This window comes from Ahaetulla prasina, chromosome 8 (genome assembly GCF_028640845.1).
Source record: "Ahaetulla prasina isolate Xishuangbanna chromosome 8, ASM2864084v1, whole genome shotgun sequence".
NCBI lineage: Eukaryota > Metazoa > Chordata > Lepidosauria > Squamata > Colubridae > Ahaetulla > Ahaetulla prasina.
The window spans coordinates 25,327,440-25,350,308 of NC_080546.1; the positions used below are offsets into that span (position 1 = coordinate 25,327,440).

At 40.4% G+C, this 22,869-nt stretch overlaps 1 protein-coding gene across 2 annotated transcripts in view; it reads left to right on the forward strand.

Moving 5' to 3' along the window:
* BANK1 (B cell scaffold protein with ankyrin repeats 1) overlaps positions 1 to 22,869 on the forward strand; it is a 213,993-nt gene that overhangs the window by 74,191 nt on the left and 116,933 nt on the right. For both annotated transcript variants that reach the window (XM_058193544.1, XM_058193545.1), the window contains exon 4: positions 16,249 to 16,378. In XM_058193544.1, the coding sequence (XP_058049527.1) occupies positions 16,249 to 16,378 (130 nt within the window). The remainder of the gene's footprint in view (positions 1 to 16,248; positions 16,379 to 22,869) is intronic.

Sequence of the window (22,869 nt, forward strand, 5' to 3'; positions counted from 1 at the left end):
TTTGTATTTGGTATGAACTTGAAACTCCTTCGTTATTCCCTGCCCAAGGGGTGGAGGCGCGAGGAGCCTCACCAGGCGGCCCGAGGAAGGCGAGGATAGAACTGCTGGGCTGGGCACGGCCAGCAGCCTCTTCGCGCTTGCCGCCTCCTCCCCTCCCTTCGTTATTCCCTGCCCGAGGAAGGCGAGATAGAACTGCTGGGCGGGCACGCCAGCAGCCTCTTCGCGCTTGCCGCCGCCTCCTCCCCTCGCCGTTATTCCCTGCCCGAGGAAGGCGAGATAGAACTGCTGGGCCGGGCACGGTCAGCAGCCTCTTCGCTTGCCGCCTCCTCCTCCCCTCGCCGTTATTCCCTGCCCGAGGAAGGCGAGGATAGAACTGCTGGGCGGGCACGCCAGCAGCCTCTTCGCTTGCCGCCGCCTCCTCCTCCCCTCGCCGTTATTCCCTGCCCGAGGAAGGCGAGGATAGAACTGCTGGGCCGGGCACGGCCAGCAGCCTCTTTCGCGCTTGCCGCCTCCTCACCTGTTTCTCGATGGCTGTCACTGCCGCCACGCGTGTCCGACATGGGGAGGCGCGAGGAGCCTCGCCAGGCGGCCCGAGGAAGGCGGGGGTAGAACTGCTGGGGCAGGCACGCCAGCAGCCTCTTTCCCGCCGCCGCCTCCTCTGCCCCTCCTTCATTATTCCCGCCCATGGGGAGGGCCTTGAGCCTCAGGCCTTGAGGCCATATTAAATTATACTTCCAGAATTTGCTGCGGGCCAATAAAAACTGACCCGCGGGCCGCAGTTGGCCCGCGGGCCGTAGTTTGGACACCCCTGCCCTACACCATTTCAGAAAATGGTTATCCAATCTCTTCTTAAAATCCTCCAATGTTGGAGCACCCACAACTTCTGGAGGCAAGTTGTTCCACTGATTAATTGTTCTAATTGTCAGGAAATTTCTCCTTAGTTCTAGGTTGGTTCTCTCTTTGATCTTAGTTTCCATCCATTGCTTCTTAAGAGATCCTGTCTTTGAGAGATCCTGTCAAAATCAGTAAGCTTGCAAGTTTGTTGCTGCACTCATTTTAGTCCCAAAACTTCATGGTGCAACAGCAAATCAAAGACATTTTAATTACTTAATCACTTTTTTTTTTGCAACTTTCACAAGAATCTTTTTTTTTTTTTTGCAGCAGTCTTCTGCAATGCCTAACACTAACCCTAATTTTACCTTAATCAGAGCCACAACCTTAACCCCTAAAATCAACTCTAGGACCCTAACCTCCTGTCATAACATAACCTAACAGTACTACTACCTATAAAGACTCATTCTACATAATAATAATAGTAGTAGTAGTAGTAATAATAATAATAATAATAATAATAATAATAATAATAATAATAATAATGAGGAGGAGGAGGAGGAGGAGGAGGAGGAGGAGGAGGTGGAGGAGGAGGTTAATATTATTGTATGGCATTGTTACATTAGCCAGGAATGAAGTTTAAATATAAACCTATATGTCAATGCAAATAGTAATGCTAATCCTGATTTCAGCACTTACTTCTGACTCTAACATAAATGTACAATTGACACACATTGTAAAAACTCACCACAAATATAACCCTCTATTAAATATTACTACAAATCTCAAAGAAGCCTAACTGTACCTGTGTCTTACCCAAATGCCCATACAAATGCTGTCTCTAACTCCCTACGCTATTAAAACAGTCTACTATCGTACCCTAATCTTAACCATGATACTAAATTGCTATAGACTTCATGAAGCTATATCTTGTTATTTATATGTCCTCACAATAACATAACCTATACTACCAATAATTATACACTCTCGTATTATTGCACATTAATCTCATTCTAAATTTAAGCACTGACTGCCTCCAAACAATTGTTGGACGTTAAATCCTGTGTCTTATTCCAAGCTGGGAGAAGGATACAGACAAAGGAAAAATAAGTTTGAGGCAGGCTGCAACTGGAAAGGAGGTTTCTGTTTATTGGCCCAGTAACAACAGTGACAACAGCAGGGATTCCTGGGGGCAGCAGCTGGCAAATTAGAGTTGTGAGTTAGAGTGTTTTTATATGTTCTTTGTTATTGGTATGCTGATATTTGTATGAAAATGTGCTCCTTCTCTTTAGACTGGATATAATATTTTAATTGTCTTTATGAGATTTTCTGTTGTGGCATGTGAGGTCTTGACTGGCCTTAAGGGCAAAGCGAAAATGTAAATCCCAAGAGTTTTCCTGATTTAATCTTGTCTGCATAGCTAGTTTCCGTTCCTGGTCTATTATGTTGTCTATTTCGAGATCTCTTTAGCCAAGCCTGGTTTTAAAATGTAAATATTGTTTTATGAATGAAAATTAAGCTTTGCCTTAAGCTTTATTTATTTATTTATTTATTATTCAAATTTTTATACCGCCCTATCTCCCGAAGGACTCAGGGCGGTTCACAGCCTTATAAAACGTAGAAAACATAAGAATAAATACAAGTTAAAACAACATTTAAAAAACTTATTACATTAGGCCAAATTTAAAACTATCGTTAAAATAATACAAAACCCTATTTAAAACTAATTTTAAAACTAAACTCTAGGCCAGCCCCGCACAAATAAATAGATGTGTCTTAAGCTCGCAGCGGAAGGTTCGAAGGTCAGGAAGTTGGCGCAGTCCTGGGGGGAGCTCGTTCCAGAGGGTGGGGGCCCCCACAGAGAAAGCCCTTCCCCTGGGTGTCGCCAGTCGGCACTGCCTGGCAGATGGCACCCTAAGGAGTCCCTCTCTGTGGGAGCGTATGGGTCGGTGGGAGGTAGTCGATGGCAGCAGGCGGTCCCGTAAATAACCCGGCCCAATGCCATGGAGCGCTTTAAAGATGGTAACCAAAACCTTGAAGCGCACCCGAAAGGCCACAGGTAGCCAGTGCAGTCTGCGCAGGAGAGGTGTCACATGGGAGCCACAAGGGGCTCCCTCTATTACCTGCGCAGCTGCATTCTGAACCAACTGAAGCCTCCGGATGCTCTTCAAGGGGAGCCCCATGTAGAGAGCATTGCAGTAATCCAAGCGAGATGTGACGAGCGCATGAGTGACCGTGCATAGGGCAACCCGGTCTAGGAAGGGGCGCAACTGGCGAACCAGGCAAACCTGGTAAAAAGCTCTCCTGGAGACGGCCATCAAATGATCTTCAAAAGACAGCCGTCCATCCAGGAGGACGCCCAAGTTGCGCACCCTTTCCATTGGGGCCAGTGACTCGCCCCCAACAGTCAGCTGCGGCTGCAACTGACTGTACCGGGGTGCCGGCATCCACAGCCACTCCGTCTTGGAGGGATTGAGTTTGAGCCTGTTTCTCTCCATCCAGACCCGTACGACTTTCAGGCACCGATAGCTTCATTGGGGTGGAGCTTTGCCTGCAGGCTGTTTTAATGGAGGTAATATTGGGGCTGCTTTCTGCTTTTGTTAATGAGATTTTTCTCCTCTTCTCCTTTAGGTGAAATAGTCAATTCTGCTTCTTATCTTATTCTGTGAAATATTTTATTCTGTGGAAGGGATCATTTGGATCAAGTGAATTCTGTTTCAGAATCTATGATGATTCTTATTGTGGGAAGCTACACGTCTTCTAGAAGAATGAAATATTTTGAGGAATATTAAAAAGGCAGAATATTATATTTCCCTGGATGAGAAATGGAAAAATACAATTTTTTAGAGGGAGAAAGCAGCCCCCCACCTTTCTTAATAGCACTCAGCAGATGTCAGCACTTAAGACATAAAGAGATAGATAGCTCTATTCATAAGCAAATACCTCCACCAAAGATCCAAAACAGGAAGAAAGCCATTAGGGCACAACTCCCTTTCAAGAACACAAGCCTCTTCATTGCATCATCTCAAAGCAGCCCAAACCTCAACCAATAGCTCAGACAGACATAATCCCTACATGGCCCTGTGGGAGTCTGACAACAGCCAATAGAATACATGTTCTTGCACAGCAACAGGAAGCTCAGGTTCAAAGCCCAAGAGAAGGTATAAAAACCCCTCACTCTCAATTCCATGGGGTCAGCTGCACCAGAATTTATATGGTTCTGCTTCATTATTAAACCATCTTTCCAATCAGCCTCCATGTTTCCAATGTTTTTCTCCTGGCTTGGAACTGAACCAGATGGATATTTCTTCCAACATTATATTATTCCTCAATTCTCTCAATTTTTCATCATGAAATCAGTTAAGCTGTTATGTTTAGGGTTAGGGTTAGGGTTGTTGTTACCACAGTTATTAGTCTTTAATATGCCACAATGTCTATTCCATTTACTGGGGGGGGAAAAAGGGGGGGAGGAATAAAATAGACATCTAGAAATCTACTTCTCCAAAAAAAGTGATATGACTATGACAAAGTCCTACAGTCTGAATTCACTATTGCCCTAACCTGCCCTAAAATCAGTTCAAGGCAGTGGTGAAATCCAATTTTTTTTACTACCGATTCTGTGGGTGTGGCTTGGTGGGCATGGTGTGGCTTGGGGGTGTGGCTTGGTGGGTGTGGCAGGGGAAGGATACTGCAAAATTTCCATTCCCACCCCACTGTAGGGCCAGCCAGAGGTGGTATTTGCTGGTTCTCCGAACTACTCAAAATTTCCGCTACTGGTTCTCCAGAACCTGTCAGAACCTGCAGGATTTCACCTTTGGTTCAAGGGTGAATCCTAGTACAAAGAACTAATGTTCTGTTGAAATAATCCAAGTTCCCATGCAGGCCAAATAATCGCTTTATAAAAAATATGTAGCTGGATAACATATGTACTTCTGCTAAGGTTTTAAACAAATTCCATGAAAATATGTAATTCACATTGTATAGATTTAATTTATTGACCCAAGGGGAATAATTGGACACAACTCATACTTTACAGTGCCCTGGAGAAATGTTCATTATTTTAAGAGAAGATGTTCCTGGAGATTCAGTAGTCATTGAATTTATAACGGAAAATGAATGGATCAGGATTGAACCAGATTTTTGGAACCAGAAAGTCAGGTTCATCAAGGCTCTAGGTAAGAGTTGGTACTAAAATAAAAACATTAAATATAATATAATGAAATGCTATACAGCATTTCCCATTATAATTCAATACTATTTTTATGCATGAGCTTTGACTTATCAAATTCTACTTTATTAAATCAGAGGCAAAAATTTTTTTTGATTTATGAAAAACTGGAGGCATTTGGTTATTTATCCATGGTAAGGTGGCAGTTGACAGTCTTTAAAATGTCATTCATTAGTCATAGTTTGCTAGACTTAATCAGTTCCCGCTGCACATATTATTTAGAGCAACACAGCATAAATCTGTAGCACATATTATTATCACTGCATGACGTTTATGAAGATATTGTCTTGTTTCATGTGGGGAGTTTTTCAAGTTCTTTTGTCATTTATTTGCACCAATATATTTGGCCATATTTTTGATGTTTGTCTCAAACATCAAGATAGTGTATCTCAGACTTCTGCTTATTCTTTTCTACCGTGACATTAAGTAATATTTAGTAAATCAGTGGTTTCAGCTTAGTTGGAAGGGATCTTGGAGGTCTTCTAGTCCAACCCCCTGCCGGACAGGAAACCCTACACCATCTCAGTCAGATGGTTATCCAACTGATCTAAGCATAGTATTTTCTTAAAAATTTCCAGTGTTGGAGCATTCACAACTTCTGAAGGCAAGTCGTTCCACTTATTAATTGTTCTAACTGTCAGGAAATTTCTCCTTAGTTCTAAGTTGCTTCTTTCTTTGATCAGTTTCCACCCATTGCTTCTTGTTCTACCCTCAGGTGCTTTGGAGAACAGCCCGACTCCCTCTTCTTTTTAGCAGCTGCTGCACACTGCTGGCTCATATCTAAATGGTTATCCACAAGTGATCAAAATTCAGGCGCTTGACAACTGACTCATATTTATGATGGTTGCAATGTCCAGGGTCATGTGATCACCTTTGTGACCTTCTGACAAGGAAAGCCAATGGGAAGCCAGATTCACTTAACAACCGTGTTACTAAATTAACTGCAGGGATTCACTTAACAACCGTGTTACTAAATTAACTGCAGGGATTCACTTAACAACCGTGTTACTAAATTAACTGCAGGGATTCACTTAACAACCGTGTTACTAAATTAACTGCAGGGATTCACTTAACAACCGTGTTACTAAATTAACTGCAGGGATTCACTTAACAACTCTGGCAAGAAAGGCTGTAAAATGGAGCAAAACTCCCTTAACAAATGTCTCACTTAAGCAACAGAAATTTTGGACTCAGTTGTGGTCATAAGTTGAGGACTACCTGTATTGCCTTCTAAAATGATTTATATTGATTGGGTAATAGTGAGAATAGACTCATACTAGGGATGCGGAAATGGACCGTAAGAAATTGTGTTACTCTAAAGCTACTATATCTTTTAATCATTCCAACTCAGCAATGTCAAGTCACTGGCATAATTCTTCATCACTATTCAACATCTGTAAAAATTTCTATGCCCAAGATAAGGTAGCAATGAAAAAAAAGTGAATTTAAAATGCATGGTCAATATTTTAGTGCAGGAATAGGCAACAGGTGGCATTCCAAATGTTGAATCTCAGCATGCTAGAATGAAAATACCACCTCTGGCTGGCCCCAGAGTGGGAAGGAATGGGATTTTGCAGTATCCTTCCCTGCCACACCCACCAGCAACCAGGCAAAGAACCCCTTGCTAAAAATTTTGAAGTCCACCCCTGATTTCAGAGCTATGCAAATATGAAGTAGAAATGTATATAGATAGTGCTCGACTTACAGTGGTTCATTTAGTGACCATTCAAAGTTACAATAGCACCTAAAATAAGTGACTCGTGACTGTTTTTCACACTTACTACTATATTGCAGCATCCCTGTGGACATAACATAACATAACATAACATCAGAGTTGGAAGGGACCTTGGAGGCCTTCTAGTCCAACCCCCTGCCCAGGCAGGAAACCCTACACCATCTCAGTCAGATGGTTATCCAACATTTTCTTAAAAATTTCCAGTGTTGGAGCATTCACAACTTCTGAAGGCAAGTCGTTCCACTTATTAATTGTTCTAACTGTCAGGTAATTTCTCCTTAGTTCTAAGTTGCTTCTTTCTTTGATCAGTTTCCACCCATTGCTTCTTGTTCTACCCTCAGGTGCTTTGGAGAACAGCCCGACTCCCTCTTCTTTGTGGCAACCCCTGAGATATTGGAACACAGCTATCATGTCTCCCCTAGTCCTTCTTTTTGTTAAACTAGACATATCCAGTTCCTGCAACCGTTCTTCATATGTTTTATCCTCCAGTCCCCTAATCATCTTTGTTGCTCTTCTCTGCACTCTTTCTAGAGTCTCAACATCTTTTTTATATCGTGGCGACCAAAACTGGATGCAATATTCCAAGTGTGGCCTTACCAAGGCATTATAAAGTGGTACTAACACTTCACGTGATCTTGATTCTATCCCTCTCTTTATGCAGCCCAGAACTGTGTTGGCTTTTTTAGCAGCTGCTGCACACTGCTGGCTCATATCTAAATGGTTATCCACAAGTGATCAAAATTCAGGCGCTTGACAACTGACTCATATTTATGATGGTTGCAATGTCCAGGGGTCATGTGATCACCTTTTGTGACCTTCTGACAAGGAAAGCCAATGGGGAAGCCAGATTCACTTAACAACCGTGTTACTAAATTAACTGCAGGGATTCACTTAACAACTCCGGCAAGAAAGGCTGTAAAATGGAGCAAAACTCCCTTAACAAATGTCTCACTTAAGCAACAGAAATTTTGGACTCAGTTGTGGTCATAAGTTGAGGACTACCTGTATTGCCTTCTAAAATGATTTATATTGATTGGGTAATAGTGAGAATAGACTCATACTAGGGATGCGGAAATGGACCGTAAGAAATTGTGTTACTCTAAAGCTACTATATCTTTTAATCATTCCAACTCAGCAATGTCAAGTCACTGGCATAATTCTTCATCACTATTCAACATCTGTAAAAATTTCTATGCCCAAGATAAGGTAGCAATGAAAAAAAAGTGAATTTAAAATGCATGGTCAATATTTTAGTGCAGGAATAGGCAACAGGTGGCATTCCAAATGTTGATCACATCCTGTAAGAATATTGGTACAGGTGAGCAACATCTGATTGCAGACTCCTTGTGGCCTTTTTACTAAAAATGGTCAACCAGGAAAAAGAAAAGAAATATAAGGATAAGAGAGGCCGGAATGAATGGGAAGAAGTGTGGAATGGTATAAAGGCCTCAAGAAGCAATCCACTGACTAAAACAGGAGGAACAAACCCAAAATATAGCAAGAGGCACAGGTGCGCACCAGGGGTGAAATCCAGCAGGTTCTGACAGGTTCTGGAGAACCGGTAGCAGAAATTTTGAGCAGTTCGGAGAACTGGAAAATACCACCTCTGGCTGGCCCCAGAGTGGGAAGGGAATGGGGATTTTGCAGTATCCTTCCCCTGCCACACCCACAAGCAACACCATGCCCACCAAGCAACACCCACAGAACCGGTAGTAAAAAAATTTGGATTTCACCATTGGTGCACACCTCTATAAATGGTAGGGAGTGCAAGTGTGTTCAATCCTCAACCCATCACAAAGAGCCACATGGAACCCTAGAAGACTAGTAGACTTGATTGCTGCTTTACTCAAATCTTTATATTTTTCTTTTTTGTTTACTTGGAAATGGTGACAAAAAAAGGGTAACCCAATATGCAAGGAAATGAAAGCAAATACCCTGCAAATGAAGAGTTGTAACATAGAGCAGGGTCCCCAACCTTGGCAACTTTAAGCCTGGAGGACTTCAACTCCCAGAATACCCCAGCCAGCAAAAGCAAAGCTGGTTAGGATTTGGAAATTGGGACGGAGATCAAGAAGGTTTCTTTATACATGTGCTACCGTGTGATATGGCAATTGCCACCAATTTACTTGTTTAGAAGGAAGATCAGAAACATTCATGAACATATTAATGACGGATGCATTTGTTTTCAAAACAGAAACAAGACTATTGATCTGGTGTCCGTGAGCTTTCTGTTAGAATCAGAATGTTGGCTAGACAAGTCCTTGTCTAATTCAGTAGGTCTCTTGTTATATTATTCAGTTTTAAAATTATAGTCAGAGTTTTTAGGATTTCTTTTTATGACTGTCCACTTTGATCTTTTAGTCCTTTGCCATAAGAGTTTTGCTATATGATTTACAAAGACTCAGTATTGTCATAGCTTGGTGCCCAAAAAATTTATGGATGTCAGAGATGCGTCATTTCTTTTCCTCGTGTCATAATGCACAATGATATCATTCCATTCCATTATTTCACTCTTGGCCTGACTAGTTGGAAACATGTTTGATCAGATAGATAAGGGATATTATGATGTTCCTAGTTTTGCCTATTTATTTGATAAGTAACCAATTATCAGCTTATTAACATAACATAATATAATAACAGAGTTGGAAGGGATCTTGGAGGTCTTCTAGTCCAACCCCCTGCCGAGGCAGGAAACCCTACCTTTATTTTATTACATTTATTAAAATAAATGCTTCAGGTATAGTTTACAATTATATATATAATTATAATCTTTATATTATATAATTTATTTAATTATAAATAAATTAAATTATAAATTGAATTATAAATAAATTAAATAAATTATATAATTTATTTAATTATATAATATAATTGTATATATATAATTATATATATATATAATTATATATCGTGTTTTCCCAAAAATAAGACCCTGTCTTATATTTTTTTTGAACCCTGGAATAAGGGCTTGGCCTTATTGGCATGCTCTCATAAGCCCAATTGGGCTTATTATCAGGGGATGTCTTCGGAGAAAACAGGATATATATGTGTGTGTGAGACCATCCGAATGAAGATAAGTGCAAGTTTCAAAGTCTGTATTCAACAGAGTAAAAAAGTAAAAAAAAAAGGAGAACTATGAGGAACTGCCTGTACAGATTTTGGAAGCTAATCAGATTCTGCAACATCTTCTGAATTACTTTCTGTAAATAAATAAGAAGATGGAATCAGATTGCTTATATCACATCTGTAAATCCATTCTTAGCAAGCAGATCTGTTGTCCAAGAATCCATAAATGAAATCAATAATAAACAAGTAATGAAATAGGGGATGTGGTGGCTCAGTGACTAAGATTGAAAGGTCAGCAGTTCAGCGATTCGAATCCCTAGTGCCACGTAACGGGGTGAGCTTCTGTTACTTGTCCCAGCTTCTGCCAACCTAGAAGTTTGAAAGCATGTAAAAAATGCAAGTAGAAAAATAGGGAGCACCTTTGGTGGGAAGGTAATAGCGTTCCATGCACCTTTGGCGTTTAGTCATGCTGGCCAAGTGACCATGGAGACATCTTCGGACAGCACTGGCTCTTCAGCTTTGAAACTGAGATGAGTACCGCCGCCTAGAGTCTAGAACGACTAACACATATGTGTGAGGGGAACCTTTACCATTACCCAATGAAATTAGATGAACCAATAGGTTTTTTTAAATTAACATGTCTATTATATATAGCCATTCCATCTTTGAAGAGTTCACAATTTCAATGCAAATCACTTATTCTATATTTTAGAAACCCAACAGACAAGGACAAATCTATAGTGAAAAGGCTTGCTCTTTCCCCCCATATAATGAGAAAGGAAAGTCTGTTTCAGAAAAGTAAAGAAATTGAACTATCATTTGTACAAGGGGCAGTCTGAGGGCACTTGACATGTCTATATTGTAATTGCAATGCAAGAACAAAAATAATAGCTGTGTTTATAATTCAGACAGCCTCATTTTCATGTGACAAATCTACCATGTCTGTAGCCTAGGGCATTCTGCTCATAATAAAGGATTAATAAAAAAAATGATGCATTACATTATTAGCACTTGTTTAAAAACAGAAGTAAAGTCCTTCTAAATAATTTTTTAAGAGTACAAAGAGTCTGTTCAATAGCGCACGGTTATAAAGCAAAAGCAAGATGAAACTTTCACACTTTGCTCATCTCATCAACTAATTATTGTCTTAATAATATGAAATCTAAATTGAAGACATTACAATTATCACTATCATCACTGTTGTGCTTTCTGTACATTTGAGGAAAACTTTGAGGTTAAAAGTCTACTACTTAACGAGGTTGTCAAATTATGACTTGATGCAGAGTATGTACGGAAAAGATGGTTACACAGTTTTCATGCAGAAGATCTTAAATTCAACTGTAAATTTCCAGTTAACAGACATGGGTATCTCCTATATGACTCTGGATATACTGTCAATTATAGCAGACTAGAAAATAGCTAGCCCATAATTCTTAGAACTCATACCAAATTTTCCACAAATATTTTCTTACATTCAAATCATAGCCCATGACTTAGACACATTGTGAGGTTTAGCATGGTCAAGTGTAACCCAGCTACAAGGAGTTTAGAAATAATCATTTCCTTTTCTGGATTGTCCTGCCTTGGTACAACTTTATACCACTGGGTCTAAATGAGGTCCACATTGTCAAAACCATCTTACTCAAAAGATACTTCAAATAGCAAACTGGAATTCTTTCTTTACATTTTTAAAAAATATATACAGATAACAGATTAACAGAGTTGGAAGGTACCTTGTAGGTCATCTAGTTCAACCCCCTGCCCAAGCAGGAGACCCTACACCATTTCTGACAAATGGCAGTCCAGTCTCTTCTTGAAAGCTTCCAATGGTGAAGCTCCCACAACTTCTGAAAACTGTTTCATTGGTTGATTGTTCTCACTGTCCGAAAATTTCTCCATATTTCCAGGTTGAATCTCTCCTTGTTCAGTTTCCATCCATTATTCCTTGTCTGGCCTTCAGGTACTTTGGAAAATAGATTGACCCCTTCCTCTATGTGGCAGCCCCTCAAATATTGGGACCCTGCTATCATGTCACCCCTGGTCCTTCTCTTCACTGGACTAGCCATGCCCAGTTCCTTCAACCGTTCATCTATGTTTTAGCCTCTACCTGTATGCCTGTACACAGTTTTAGATTCCCACTTTATTATTTTCCTTCAGAGAAAAAAAATGGCTCACCTTCTATGATAATTAAAAACAAATTCCAAAATAAACTAACTTAACACAATTAAATCTATATAATAAGGCCAAACAAACCTAGTTATTCTGGAAAAATATATTACTGAGGTTCCTTGGCACATGGAATATAATCATCTGAGCTCACTCAAGTAAGAATTACTGATGTTTGTCCGGGGTATAAAGTAATGTTCAAAATATGAATGACTTTCAAATGCTTGAATCTTAAAAGGATTTCCACATACACACACCCCAAAAAAGATGAGGACAGATTATAAGATATTAAAATGAATTAATGTTGCTTCTTTTTTGCTAAATATAAGATTTTATATTATATTCTTTTTCATGTTCTTGTAGACCTCTCTGGTGTAAAGTCAGAAGTAGGTTATAATTTTCTGAATAAATACAAAAGTAATGGCAAGCTCTCAGAAAGAAATTTCCAGTGAGACCAATTAGCTAATTAGTATTATTTATTTATCATAATATTACTAGCCTGTTCTTTATGTCAGAATGATGAAATGTAAGTGATATAAAAATAGAGGGGCAGCAAATAACAACATTTTATGAATAACAATAAAATCACACAGGAACCATTAAACTGTTAACATTCTAAAAGCCAAAATAAAACTGTTTTTACCCAGCACTAAATAAACGAAGCTGTGTACAGTGAAAACAGAAAAGATGTGTAAGTGTAAGGCACTCAGATGGGATGTTCCTGATGGTCATTTCCTTCCTCTCAGAAATAATCTGTTAATGGAATAATCCTAGTGTTTGAGGAAGATGGACATCTTTTTCATCAGACTGTTACATGGTAACTATTTGATTAATTGGTTGATTAATTGTATGGTATCAAATCAGTGTCAATTCTTACAGACCACACAGATCAGGTTTAGCCATGACCACATAGTAACGGTGGGCCTCAACTGCAATTAATTTCAGTATGTCAGTACTGTTACAGCCATGTAAAGAGACAACATCTGAACTTTCCAAAAATCTGAAAATATTCAAAACAGCCCAGCTAAGGTCTAGAAGTATGTTTTCTTTTAGATTCAGAAAATTGGGAGGCAGAAAGTCTGTTCATCTGAAATTGCCATCTTATAACAGGGCTACAAAATGGATCCTCCACTGACAATTGATACCGGTTCACTTATTCATCTGTCTACTGAATCAGTGGTGGGTTTCAAAATTTTTTACTACCGGTTCTGTGGCAGTGGAGGATTGCTCCCAGTTCTGTCTGGTTCTTGCGAACCGGTAGTAAAAGCGGCAGGAGGCTCCACCCACCCGTCCAGACATCATAATGGATGATCTGCGCATGTGCAGAAGTGCATGCGCTCCTGTTGCAAACCGGTAGTAAAGGTAAGTAGAACGCACGCCTGTTCTGTGGGTGTAGCTTGGGGGGCGTGGCATGGCATGGCTTGGGGGAGCGTGGCAGGGGAAGGATACTGTAAAATCTCCACTCCCACCCCACTCCATGGGAAGGATACTGCAAAATCCCCATTTCTTCCCAATCAGCTGGGACTTGAGAGGCAGAGAATAGACAGGGGCAGGGGCAGTCAGAGGTGGTATTTACCGGTTCTTCGAACTACTCAAAATTTCTGCTACTGGTTCTCCAGATCTGGTCAGAACCTGCTGAAACCCACCTCTGTACTGAATATATAGATATTTTTATGCAGCTTCACAAAACATGCATATATTTGAGCAGAGGAATGCTTGGAGTATTGGAAGCAAACACTGGAAAATTACATTCATACAGAACCAATCCTATTTTGTTCTAACAGTGCATTTGAAAACTTTCCCACATTTCCCAATAGTCCTGGGTGAATAACTGAGGCTGCAAGAGAATGCATGCCTAAAATTTTCCAGGGAGTTCATGATTCAGGAGATTCGGAATGAAGATCTCCTACCTTTATACTTCAATCTCTTATATTTTGCCACACCAGTCTTTAAACATGCCTTACTGATTATTCATGTCTGGTTTTGATATTATTCATATTGCTCAGGTGAATATCTGTGTGTGGGGGGGGTTTTAAGGGAAAAAAACCCTTTATTCTATGACTAAGTCCCATATGAATGTGCTTCAGAGAAAGTATGGAAAGGAAAAGTGTGTAAATAAGCTGAAAGGCTCAAAATCTTGCAAACCAGAAACAATAGGCTGTCACAACAAAAAGGCACTAATAGCAACAATCAATGAGGAAGGGGAAAGATGAACACACATAAGAGAATGGGGTGTCCTACTGGATTAGATTCAAAGCTCCTGAACTTTAACTGACCTATCATCTTCAAGCCATTCTAAATAGTAAGAGAGCAGCACAGAGGTGGGTTTCAGCAGGTTCTGACCAGTTCTGAAGAACCGGTAGTAGAAATTTTGAGTAGTTTGAAAGTAGTTTGAGTAGTTTGGAGAACCGGTAGTAAAAATTCTGACTGGCCCCATCCCCATCTATTCTCTTTCTCCCAAGTCCCAGCTGATCGGGATGAAATGGCGATTTTGCAGTAACCTTCCCCTGGAGTGGGGTCGAAATGGAGATTTTACAGTATCCTCACCTCCACGCCCACCTCCACATCCAGCAAGCCAAACCCACAGAACCAGTAGTAAAAAATTTTGAAACCCACCACTGGAGCAGTATCTATACCAGTGTTGGAGAACCTTTCGCGTTCTCACGTGCCGGCCCACGTGCCGGAAGTGGCACGTGAAACTGTCCTGTGCCAAATGCGTGTCATTGCCAGCTCCTGTCACGTTCGTGTGCTCAAACGTGTGCCAGCCAGCTGGCCATCACATGCGTGGTGCCGGCGACCCCAGAAGTATGGCGATCCGTCGTGCATGTGCGCAACAGCAACCCGGAAGGCTGAGTGCCGGCTCGCGCATTCACGATGGACCGCCGCACTTCCGGGCACCACCGGCACCACTTGTGCGACGGCCAGCTGGCTGGCGCGCATTTGAGTGCAGGAACCGGTGAGGCCATGCATTTGGCATGGGATGGTTTCGCGTGCCACTTCCGGCACGCGTGCCATAGGTTCGCCAACACTGATCTATGCTATGGTGTCTGGGAGCTATCTAGATCTCCTTGAGTGGTGTTCCATGATTTTGTGATGTTTGGACTTCAACTCCCAGAATTCCCCAGCCACTAGGGAATTCTGGATAATGAAGTCCATGCATTTTAAATTCGTGGAAGTAGAGAAACACCACTCTAAAAGAAAAGAAATTAAGCTACATGGCGACCACTTTGCTTTACTTCTGCTTCCTCTAATCAGAAAGATGAAGAAGTAGATGGGGCCATTCAATTTGCTGGAATCAAAACTCAATACCCTGGCACTGGCCAGAGGAAAAAAACCAGGCTTGTCCTGTTTTCTAATACACCATCACCAGAAGGCAATTTGCATTGTGAAAGTTCAACATCTGTCTTGAACCACAGACATGGTGCTTGTCTTCCTAGTGATAGATTGCCCTCCATCTTAATGGATGGAGAGCTGACAACTAATAAGATACAAAGGCAAGAGAGCACTCTTGCAATTACTAAAACAAACAATACCTTAAGGCAATGCAGGGCTAGCAAATAGTAGCCTGAAATGTTGGCTTGCAGCTTCTCAAATGTTTCCTTCCTCAAAAAAAAAAATCAAACAAACAAGATGGCAATCACAACTTTGCCATTGAAGCCAAATCCTTTCCTTTAAAGGAAAGGAAAGGAAAGGAAAGGAAAGGAAAGGAAAGGAAAGGAAAGGAAAGGAAAGGAAAGGACAGGACAACAGAACAGAATAGAATTATTTATTGGCCAAGTGTGACAAGATATTGCATCATCTGCAAAGGGATAGGTCTTTGATTTCATTCAGTTATGGCTACCACCTTTACTTTCTCAACCTCCTCCCTGCACATAAGCCTGCCTCCCAGGACACCACAGCTGCTGTCTCTGGCATAGTAAAGCTGTCTTTTAATTACTTTGGTTACTTTTCAGGACTTGTGTTTCTCCAGGAAATAGCTGCCATGATAAACTTCCACTGATCTTCAGTGGTTTTCTTTGCCCTTAAACCCATCTGAGAAATTATCCCTCTTACCAAATCACCAGCAACTCTCTTAAAAACTAATAGCCTTTTCCAACTTCGGTGGTGCAAAATATTCCCACATGAGTTTGCTCTTTTTGCTTTTTTGCTTTTGGACAATGGTACAAAACTGTATGCCCTCAGGTTATTCTTTGTTTTCCTTGCCTCTATCTCAACCCCATAGGCTTTCAAGTTTTCATCAGCAGAGAAAATGGATAACATTCTCACACTCTTGCTGAAAAGTTCAATCATTTCTCATGGTTTTAGCAGCTTTCCAAATGAAAATGAAGTCACGGATCACGACCAGGAAACTGGTATGTACGTATATTATCCTTTGTCTGATTTGTTTACTGAGAAGGTTCATATCAGGGTCATTTTTCATATGTGTTAATATAGGGCACACTTTGTGAGAACCTCAAGTTTCACAAAATTGTCAACACTCTCCCCCCCAATCAAAAATGTGGAGAAGACAGTGTTCATAATTTATTGTTGTTTTCTTATTAGTCGCTAATAATTGTTTCATCAATATTATTTGGCTGGATTATAATATTAATTTATAGATTATTATTACGTTATTACTATGAATGTTTTAAATTTTTCATTGATTATTTTATCTGAGGTTGTCTTAATCGTTGGTTTATGACTGTAAACGTTCATAATTCTAGAAAGAGTTGGAAAGATGTAACTGGAATAAATAAATAGCTTGAGACTGCCCAGGCACAAGAGATTGGGGGGAAAATATAAAAGGAGAAATGAAGTGAAGAATTATGTTTAATGATGTATATTAGAAATATGTTTCCCTGGCTGGTTGGCTGACTGACTGCTTTTAACATTAAACAGAAGCCCCTCATAATGCTTTTTTTTTGAAGATTTCACTGGTAAAATAAATGAATCTTTGTTGTTTTCAAGTAAGGTAGTGAAATTATAGTTAGCATTCAGATTTCCCTTTTCTTATCACAACGGTGTCCCCTGGAGAAATTTAGAAAATCTGAATGTACTTATAAGAGTAGGATTAAAAATAGTTGATGGCCTATCCACTTTTCTTCCACTATAGTCACTCTTCAATGTTGCATTTAAGGAATGATAGAAAATCAATTAAAAAGTGGTAAACTGCCTGCAAGACTAGTAGCTATGAATAGGTAATCTTCCATGAATTTCTCCAGTCCCCTTTTTTAAATCATTTAAATTGGTGACTTCACCAATCCGTCACTTGAGATTTTCAAAAATAGACTGGACAACCATTTGACTGCAATGGTATAAGGCAGTGATGGCGAACCTTTTCGGCACCGAGTGCCCAAACTGGAACGTGCATGCATGTGCATGCATGTGCATGCATGTGCGCATGCTGGAGCACCAGAAGTCCAAAGACCAACTGGCTGGTGTGCGCATGCCTCTTTTTTGGCCATTTTTCAGTCCATTTTCAGGCTGTTTTTCAGGCCATTTTTCAGAAAACAGCCCGAAAATGGCCCCCAAAAAATGGGGTGGGTTTTGTTTTTGTTTTTTGCCATTTTGGCCTGTTTTTCAGGCCATTTTTCAGAAAACAGCCCGAAAATGGCCCCCAAAAAATGGGGTGGGTTTTGTTTTTGTTTTTTGCCATTTTGGCCTGTTTTTCAGGCCATTTTCCAGCTGTTTTCTGGTGCTCCAGCACTCACGAAGACCAGCTGACTGTGCACACAGAAGCCAGAAGAGCAGCTGGCGATGGCGCACATGCCCACAGAGAGGGCTCTGCATGCCACCTCTGGCACGTGTGTCCTAGGTTCACCATCACGGGCATAAGGCCTAGAAAAGGGCTAGGCTACAGGATAAGAATCCTTTCAGCCCTGTGTTTTGTGTTCTACCACATTTGATGGTCATGAAATCCCATACCTAAACTGTGTCATCTAAAGAAATACTAACTTTGATTGGTCTTGAATCTGTCTATATTTAGTTTTATAGAACGACAGTGCATAATGATGGAGGGAAAACTTTTTTGTCCATATTTTTTATTCCATACATTATTTGATGTAGGTTTATTATGTCTCCTATTTTCACTTCAAATTAAAATACTGCAGATATTCTAGCCTTTTTTTCAGAGGGGAACTGCTCTAATGCTGATAATAATATTGAATACATTTTTAGAAACAGTTGCACTCTGAGCTGGTATTTTCGTTGAGCTGTTCCCTATGACTCTAAGATCCTGTTGCTAATTACTCAACAATAGCTTAGATTCCATTAGCATTTGGGTGAAAGTGGATGTACGTGCGGATTCATCCATCAAGAATCACTTTTGATTCCTTCCATTGAACTGCATTTGAAGGTAATGGACAAATATGGCATAATGTCAGCTGGCATTTTCTGCCTATAGCAAAATACAGACGTCTATGAAGATTCTCAGTCATCCAGGTCATAGTTGGCACAACACGGTTGGCACAACATAGGAGAACAAAGCCATCAGGAATAGATCCAGCAGCCCATCTGCATTTAAAAGGCACAGGCCACTCTTTTGAAGATAGCAAAGATGACATTTTGGACAGAGAGGACCACTGGTTTGAAAGAGGGATCAAAGAGGCCATCTATGTCAAAATTAAACAGCCCTCTCTCAATAGAGAGGGAGGGATACGACATCATCTATCTTCAGTCTACAACACAGTCCTTTCAACAGTTCCAAGAACACCCCTCTGCATTAGTCAGCTGACCCTGATGACACAGATAAACCTCCAGGTGGCCTTAACAACTTGCTAAAAGAATGCAAATGACCAGTTGTCTGCAAAGAGTATAAATTCTTCCATTCCTCACTTTCGTGAATGCAAAGCAAAACATTTTCAAAGAAAAAACAGAAAGTCCAATTGCCCCTTGAAAAAGCACCTTTGGGATAGCAGAATGCAGGTTTTCCTTGTTGGTATCCGGTAGCATACTAGCTCCAATTGCCATTCCTTTTCTCTTCTTTCAAAGTCTGAAAAAAGAGGACAGTAATGTTGCAAACATATTCACCCTGTGCTTCTCCAAATTAATCCAAATTAGGCTTTATTGTTGTGGATGATCATTTGAACATGAGCCAGCAATGTGCAACAGCAGTCAAAAAAGCTAATACAATCCTGGGTTATATAAACAGAAGCATAGAATCAAGATGTCACATGAAGTATTAGTGCCGCTTTACAAAACCCTAATAAGACCACACCTGAAATACTGCAACCAATTTTATTTACCATACTACAAAAAAGAAGTTGAGACTTTGGAAAAAGTTCAGAGAAGAGCATCTAAGATGATCAAAGCAGTGGTGGGTTGTAACCGGTGCTATCACCGGTTCGCTTCGCTTTTAAACTTTTAGAAGTTTAAAACATAATCTGAACATCTCTTAACAACTGTTCTACATTTCATTCCATTTATATTCATAGCAGAGATAATCTGGGACCACTCTTTTCATAGGGGTGAGTATTCTCTCTATGTGTTGATTCTCCATGGTCTTCGCCCTCATCAGTGTTTTTGTTCAAGTACTGTAGTTAATCCGTACATGTACATGTAAATGACACATGCACATACATACATACAGTAGTGGCCAAAATTGTGGAAACCTTTTGGGAAAAATGTATTTTTGAGGTTTGATGGCTAATAACACCACTTTTTTTAGGGGGGGGGAGTTTCAAGATTATCATATCCCACTGCTGGGATGGCCTGGGAATAGCCCAGACCTTTAACCCAATTGAAAATCTATGGAGCCAATTAAAGAAACTTGTTAGTCAGAAGTGACCCAGCAACAAAACCCAGTTAATAGAAGCAATTATTCAATCTTGGTTTCACATTATAACATCTGCAGAACTAAAAGACTTGGCTCGCTAAGGCTGTAATTCATGCTAAAAGTTACCCAACTAAGTATTAACTGACGTGATAATTTATGTATATCTTGTTTTTTCTATGTGTTTCACTTTTCTTCTTTATACTGTAACTGCTTCTAAAGCAAATCCTTCATAAAAGTATGTATTTTAGAAAATAAACTTTTCCCAAAAGGTTTCCACAATTTTGGCCACTACTGTAGATATATCCCACCTGTAAAAACAATATTAATATTCCTAAATAAATCACATTGAGGGGCAGTATGTATCAAACACAAAGTTTAACAGTCCATATCGACAATCTGAGAAGTTATCACCATAAATTCAGGCTACCCTTACCGTTAAATGATGTCAAGTAATCACCTTACACATAAACAATGGAAATCAGCAGCAACCTTAGCGTTCCCTTTAACCTAGCCTCTTTGGCCCAAGATCTATTTTAGCAGTGCTGCAATTCAGTACAAATTTAGACGATAAATTCTTCTGTAGATCCAATAATCTTGGAGGAATAAATAAAGGTAAAGCAGTTACAATATTTTCTGAAACTTTATTTACAGATGTTCCTTGCTGGGTTGTTATCCAATTCATCTAGATTAAAAAAAGACTATGATGTGCGATGCACCTCATGCTGTGGTTGAACTGTGCTTTTCCTAAGATAATTGCTATTCGTGCATTCAGATTTTCCCTATTGATACTGAAAATGCGGGTTTACAGGTCAAAAGTTGTAATTAACAGTAATTACACTGGGCTCTGGGCAAGGTGATGATGATAGGGAATAAAAGGCTATCTGTTCAGGAAATGATCCTGTCAGAAAAATGTTCATTTCCATTTAGTAAGAAAAATATACTTGTTGAGTTGACACAGAAAATAATGGACATATCTGGCTTTGTAAGTAAAGTTTAGAAATCTGAGGAAATCCAGTGCTACCACCAAGAAAATTATAATCCACAATAGTAAACTATAATTCACAGACCTAATGAAATATAATATTGAAGCAAGTGTCCAAATTGCTTCAAAGCAATAGCTTCTGGAAGCTTCTGTGCCCCTCACACAACAGTTCCCTCCTCCACAAGGAGCACTTCAGGCAAGTAAAGAGAGCTCAGACTACTGACAGCAGGCAAGTGCTTGTGATTCTATGTTTAGACTTGGACCAGGAAGTACAACTCTCTGCCTTTATAAAGGTAAAGGTAAAGCTTCCCCTCGCACATATGTGCTAGTTGTTCCCAGCTCTAGGGGGCAGTGCTCATCTCCGTTTCAAAGCCGAAGAGCCAGCACTGTCCAAAGATGTCTCTGTGGTCATGTGGCCGGCATGACTAAATGCCAAGGTGCAGGGAATGCTGTTACCTTGCTCTGCCTTTATAGATGCAGGCTAACATCCAATTTCATAGATGAAGCTGCAGTATAAAAGTTTTGTTCATCCACTAGGATACTAGAAAGCCCAGTGTTGATGGAAACAATAGATGGCAGCTGCTTTGAGCTGAGCCAGTGTTATGAACCATTATTTCCTCACAACTGACAAGACAAGATCGCACACAATTTTTGCCATTCTGTGTGATTGCTTCCACTATGCTAGAATCTGATTGGTGTCCATTTCTTCGAGGTAACTCAAATTAGGAATCCAATGTCATGTACATCGGTAGAATAGAATAGAATAGAATAGAATAGAATAGAATAGAATAGAATAGAATAGAATAGAATAGAATTTTTATTGGCCAAGTGTGATTGGACACACAAGGAATTTGTCTTGGTGCATATGCTCTCAGTGTACATAAAAGGTACAACACTTAATGATGGTCATAGGGTACAAATTTAATACTTAATGATACAACACTTAATGATAGTCATAGCATACAAATAAACAATCTGAAAACAATCAATATCAATATAAATCATAAGGATTACCAGCAACAAAGTTACAATCATACAGTCATAAGTGGAAGGAGATGGGTCATGGGAACGGTGAGAAGATTAATAGTGCAGATTTAGTAAATAGTTTGACAGTGTTGAGGGAATTATTTGTTTAGCAGAGTGATGGCCTTCGGGGAAAAACTGTTCTTGTGTCTAGTTGTTCTGGTGTGCAGTGGTCTATAGTGTCGTTTTGAGAGTAAGAATTGAAACAGTTTATGTCCAAGATGTGATACTATCTCAAAGGTGCTTTTTTTCTTCAAAAGACAACTTGACTGGGTTTTTTTTTTCTTTGAGGAAGAAGAAGAAAACATTTTGGATAGAGAAGACCATTGGTTTCAGCAAGGGGTTCTCTGCTTTGATGTGGTTGCTGGGTGGGTGTGGCCATGGTGGGCGTGGCCTAGTCACCATGGCAGGGGGGCATTTTTGCCCTCCCCTGGCTCCATAGGCTTTCCTCAAACCTCTAGGAGGGCAAAAATGACCTCCCCAGGCTCTGGAGGCCTTCTGGAGGTCACAAACGAGCCCGTTTCCAGCCCTCACGAACTTCTGGTAGGCCCATTTTTCACCCTCCTCAAGCCTCTGCGCACCCCCTGCATTTACCTGCATCCAAAATGGGCCATGTGGGGACTCCTGGGAGGGATGGGGTGGGTGGGGCCAGCCAGGAGTGGGATGTGGGGGTTCTCCAAACTGCACAGAATCTTAGCTAGAGGTTTTCCTGAACCCTTGCGAACCCCCAGCAGCCCCCCCGATTGGTTTAGAAGGGAAGTAAAAGAATCTATTTATGTTAAAATTGAACACCTCTCCTTTAACAGAGGGGGAGGGATAAGACGCCACCTATCTCCAATTTACAATGCAGCCCTTACAGCAGTTCCAAGAAGCTTCCAGAATCAATTGCACCGTTTCAAGTGACCCTGAGGCACAGATAAACGCCCATGTGACCTTAACAGCTCTCAGAGTGACCAGCTAGTGACCAGATGACTGCAAAGAAATGTAATCCTTCCATCCCCACATCTTATTAGAACCTATCTTTCCATCCCTACCTTCCAGTCTCAATTGCCAGTACCTATCCTTCCAGCCACCCTCATCATCAA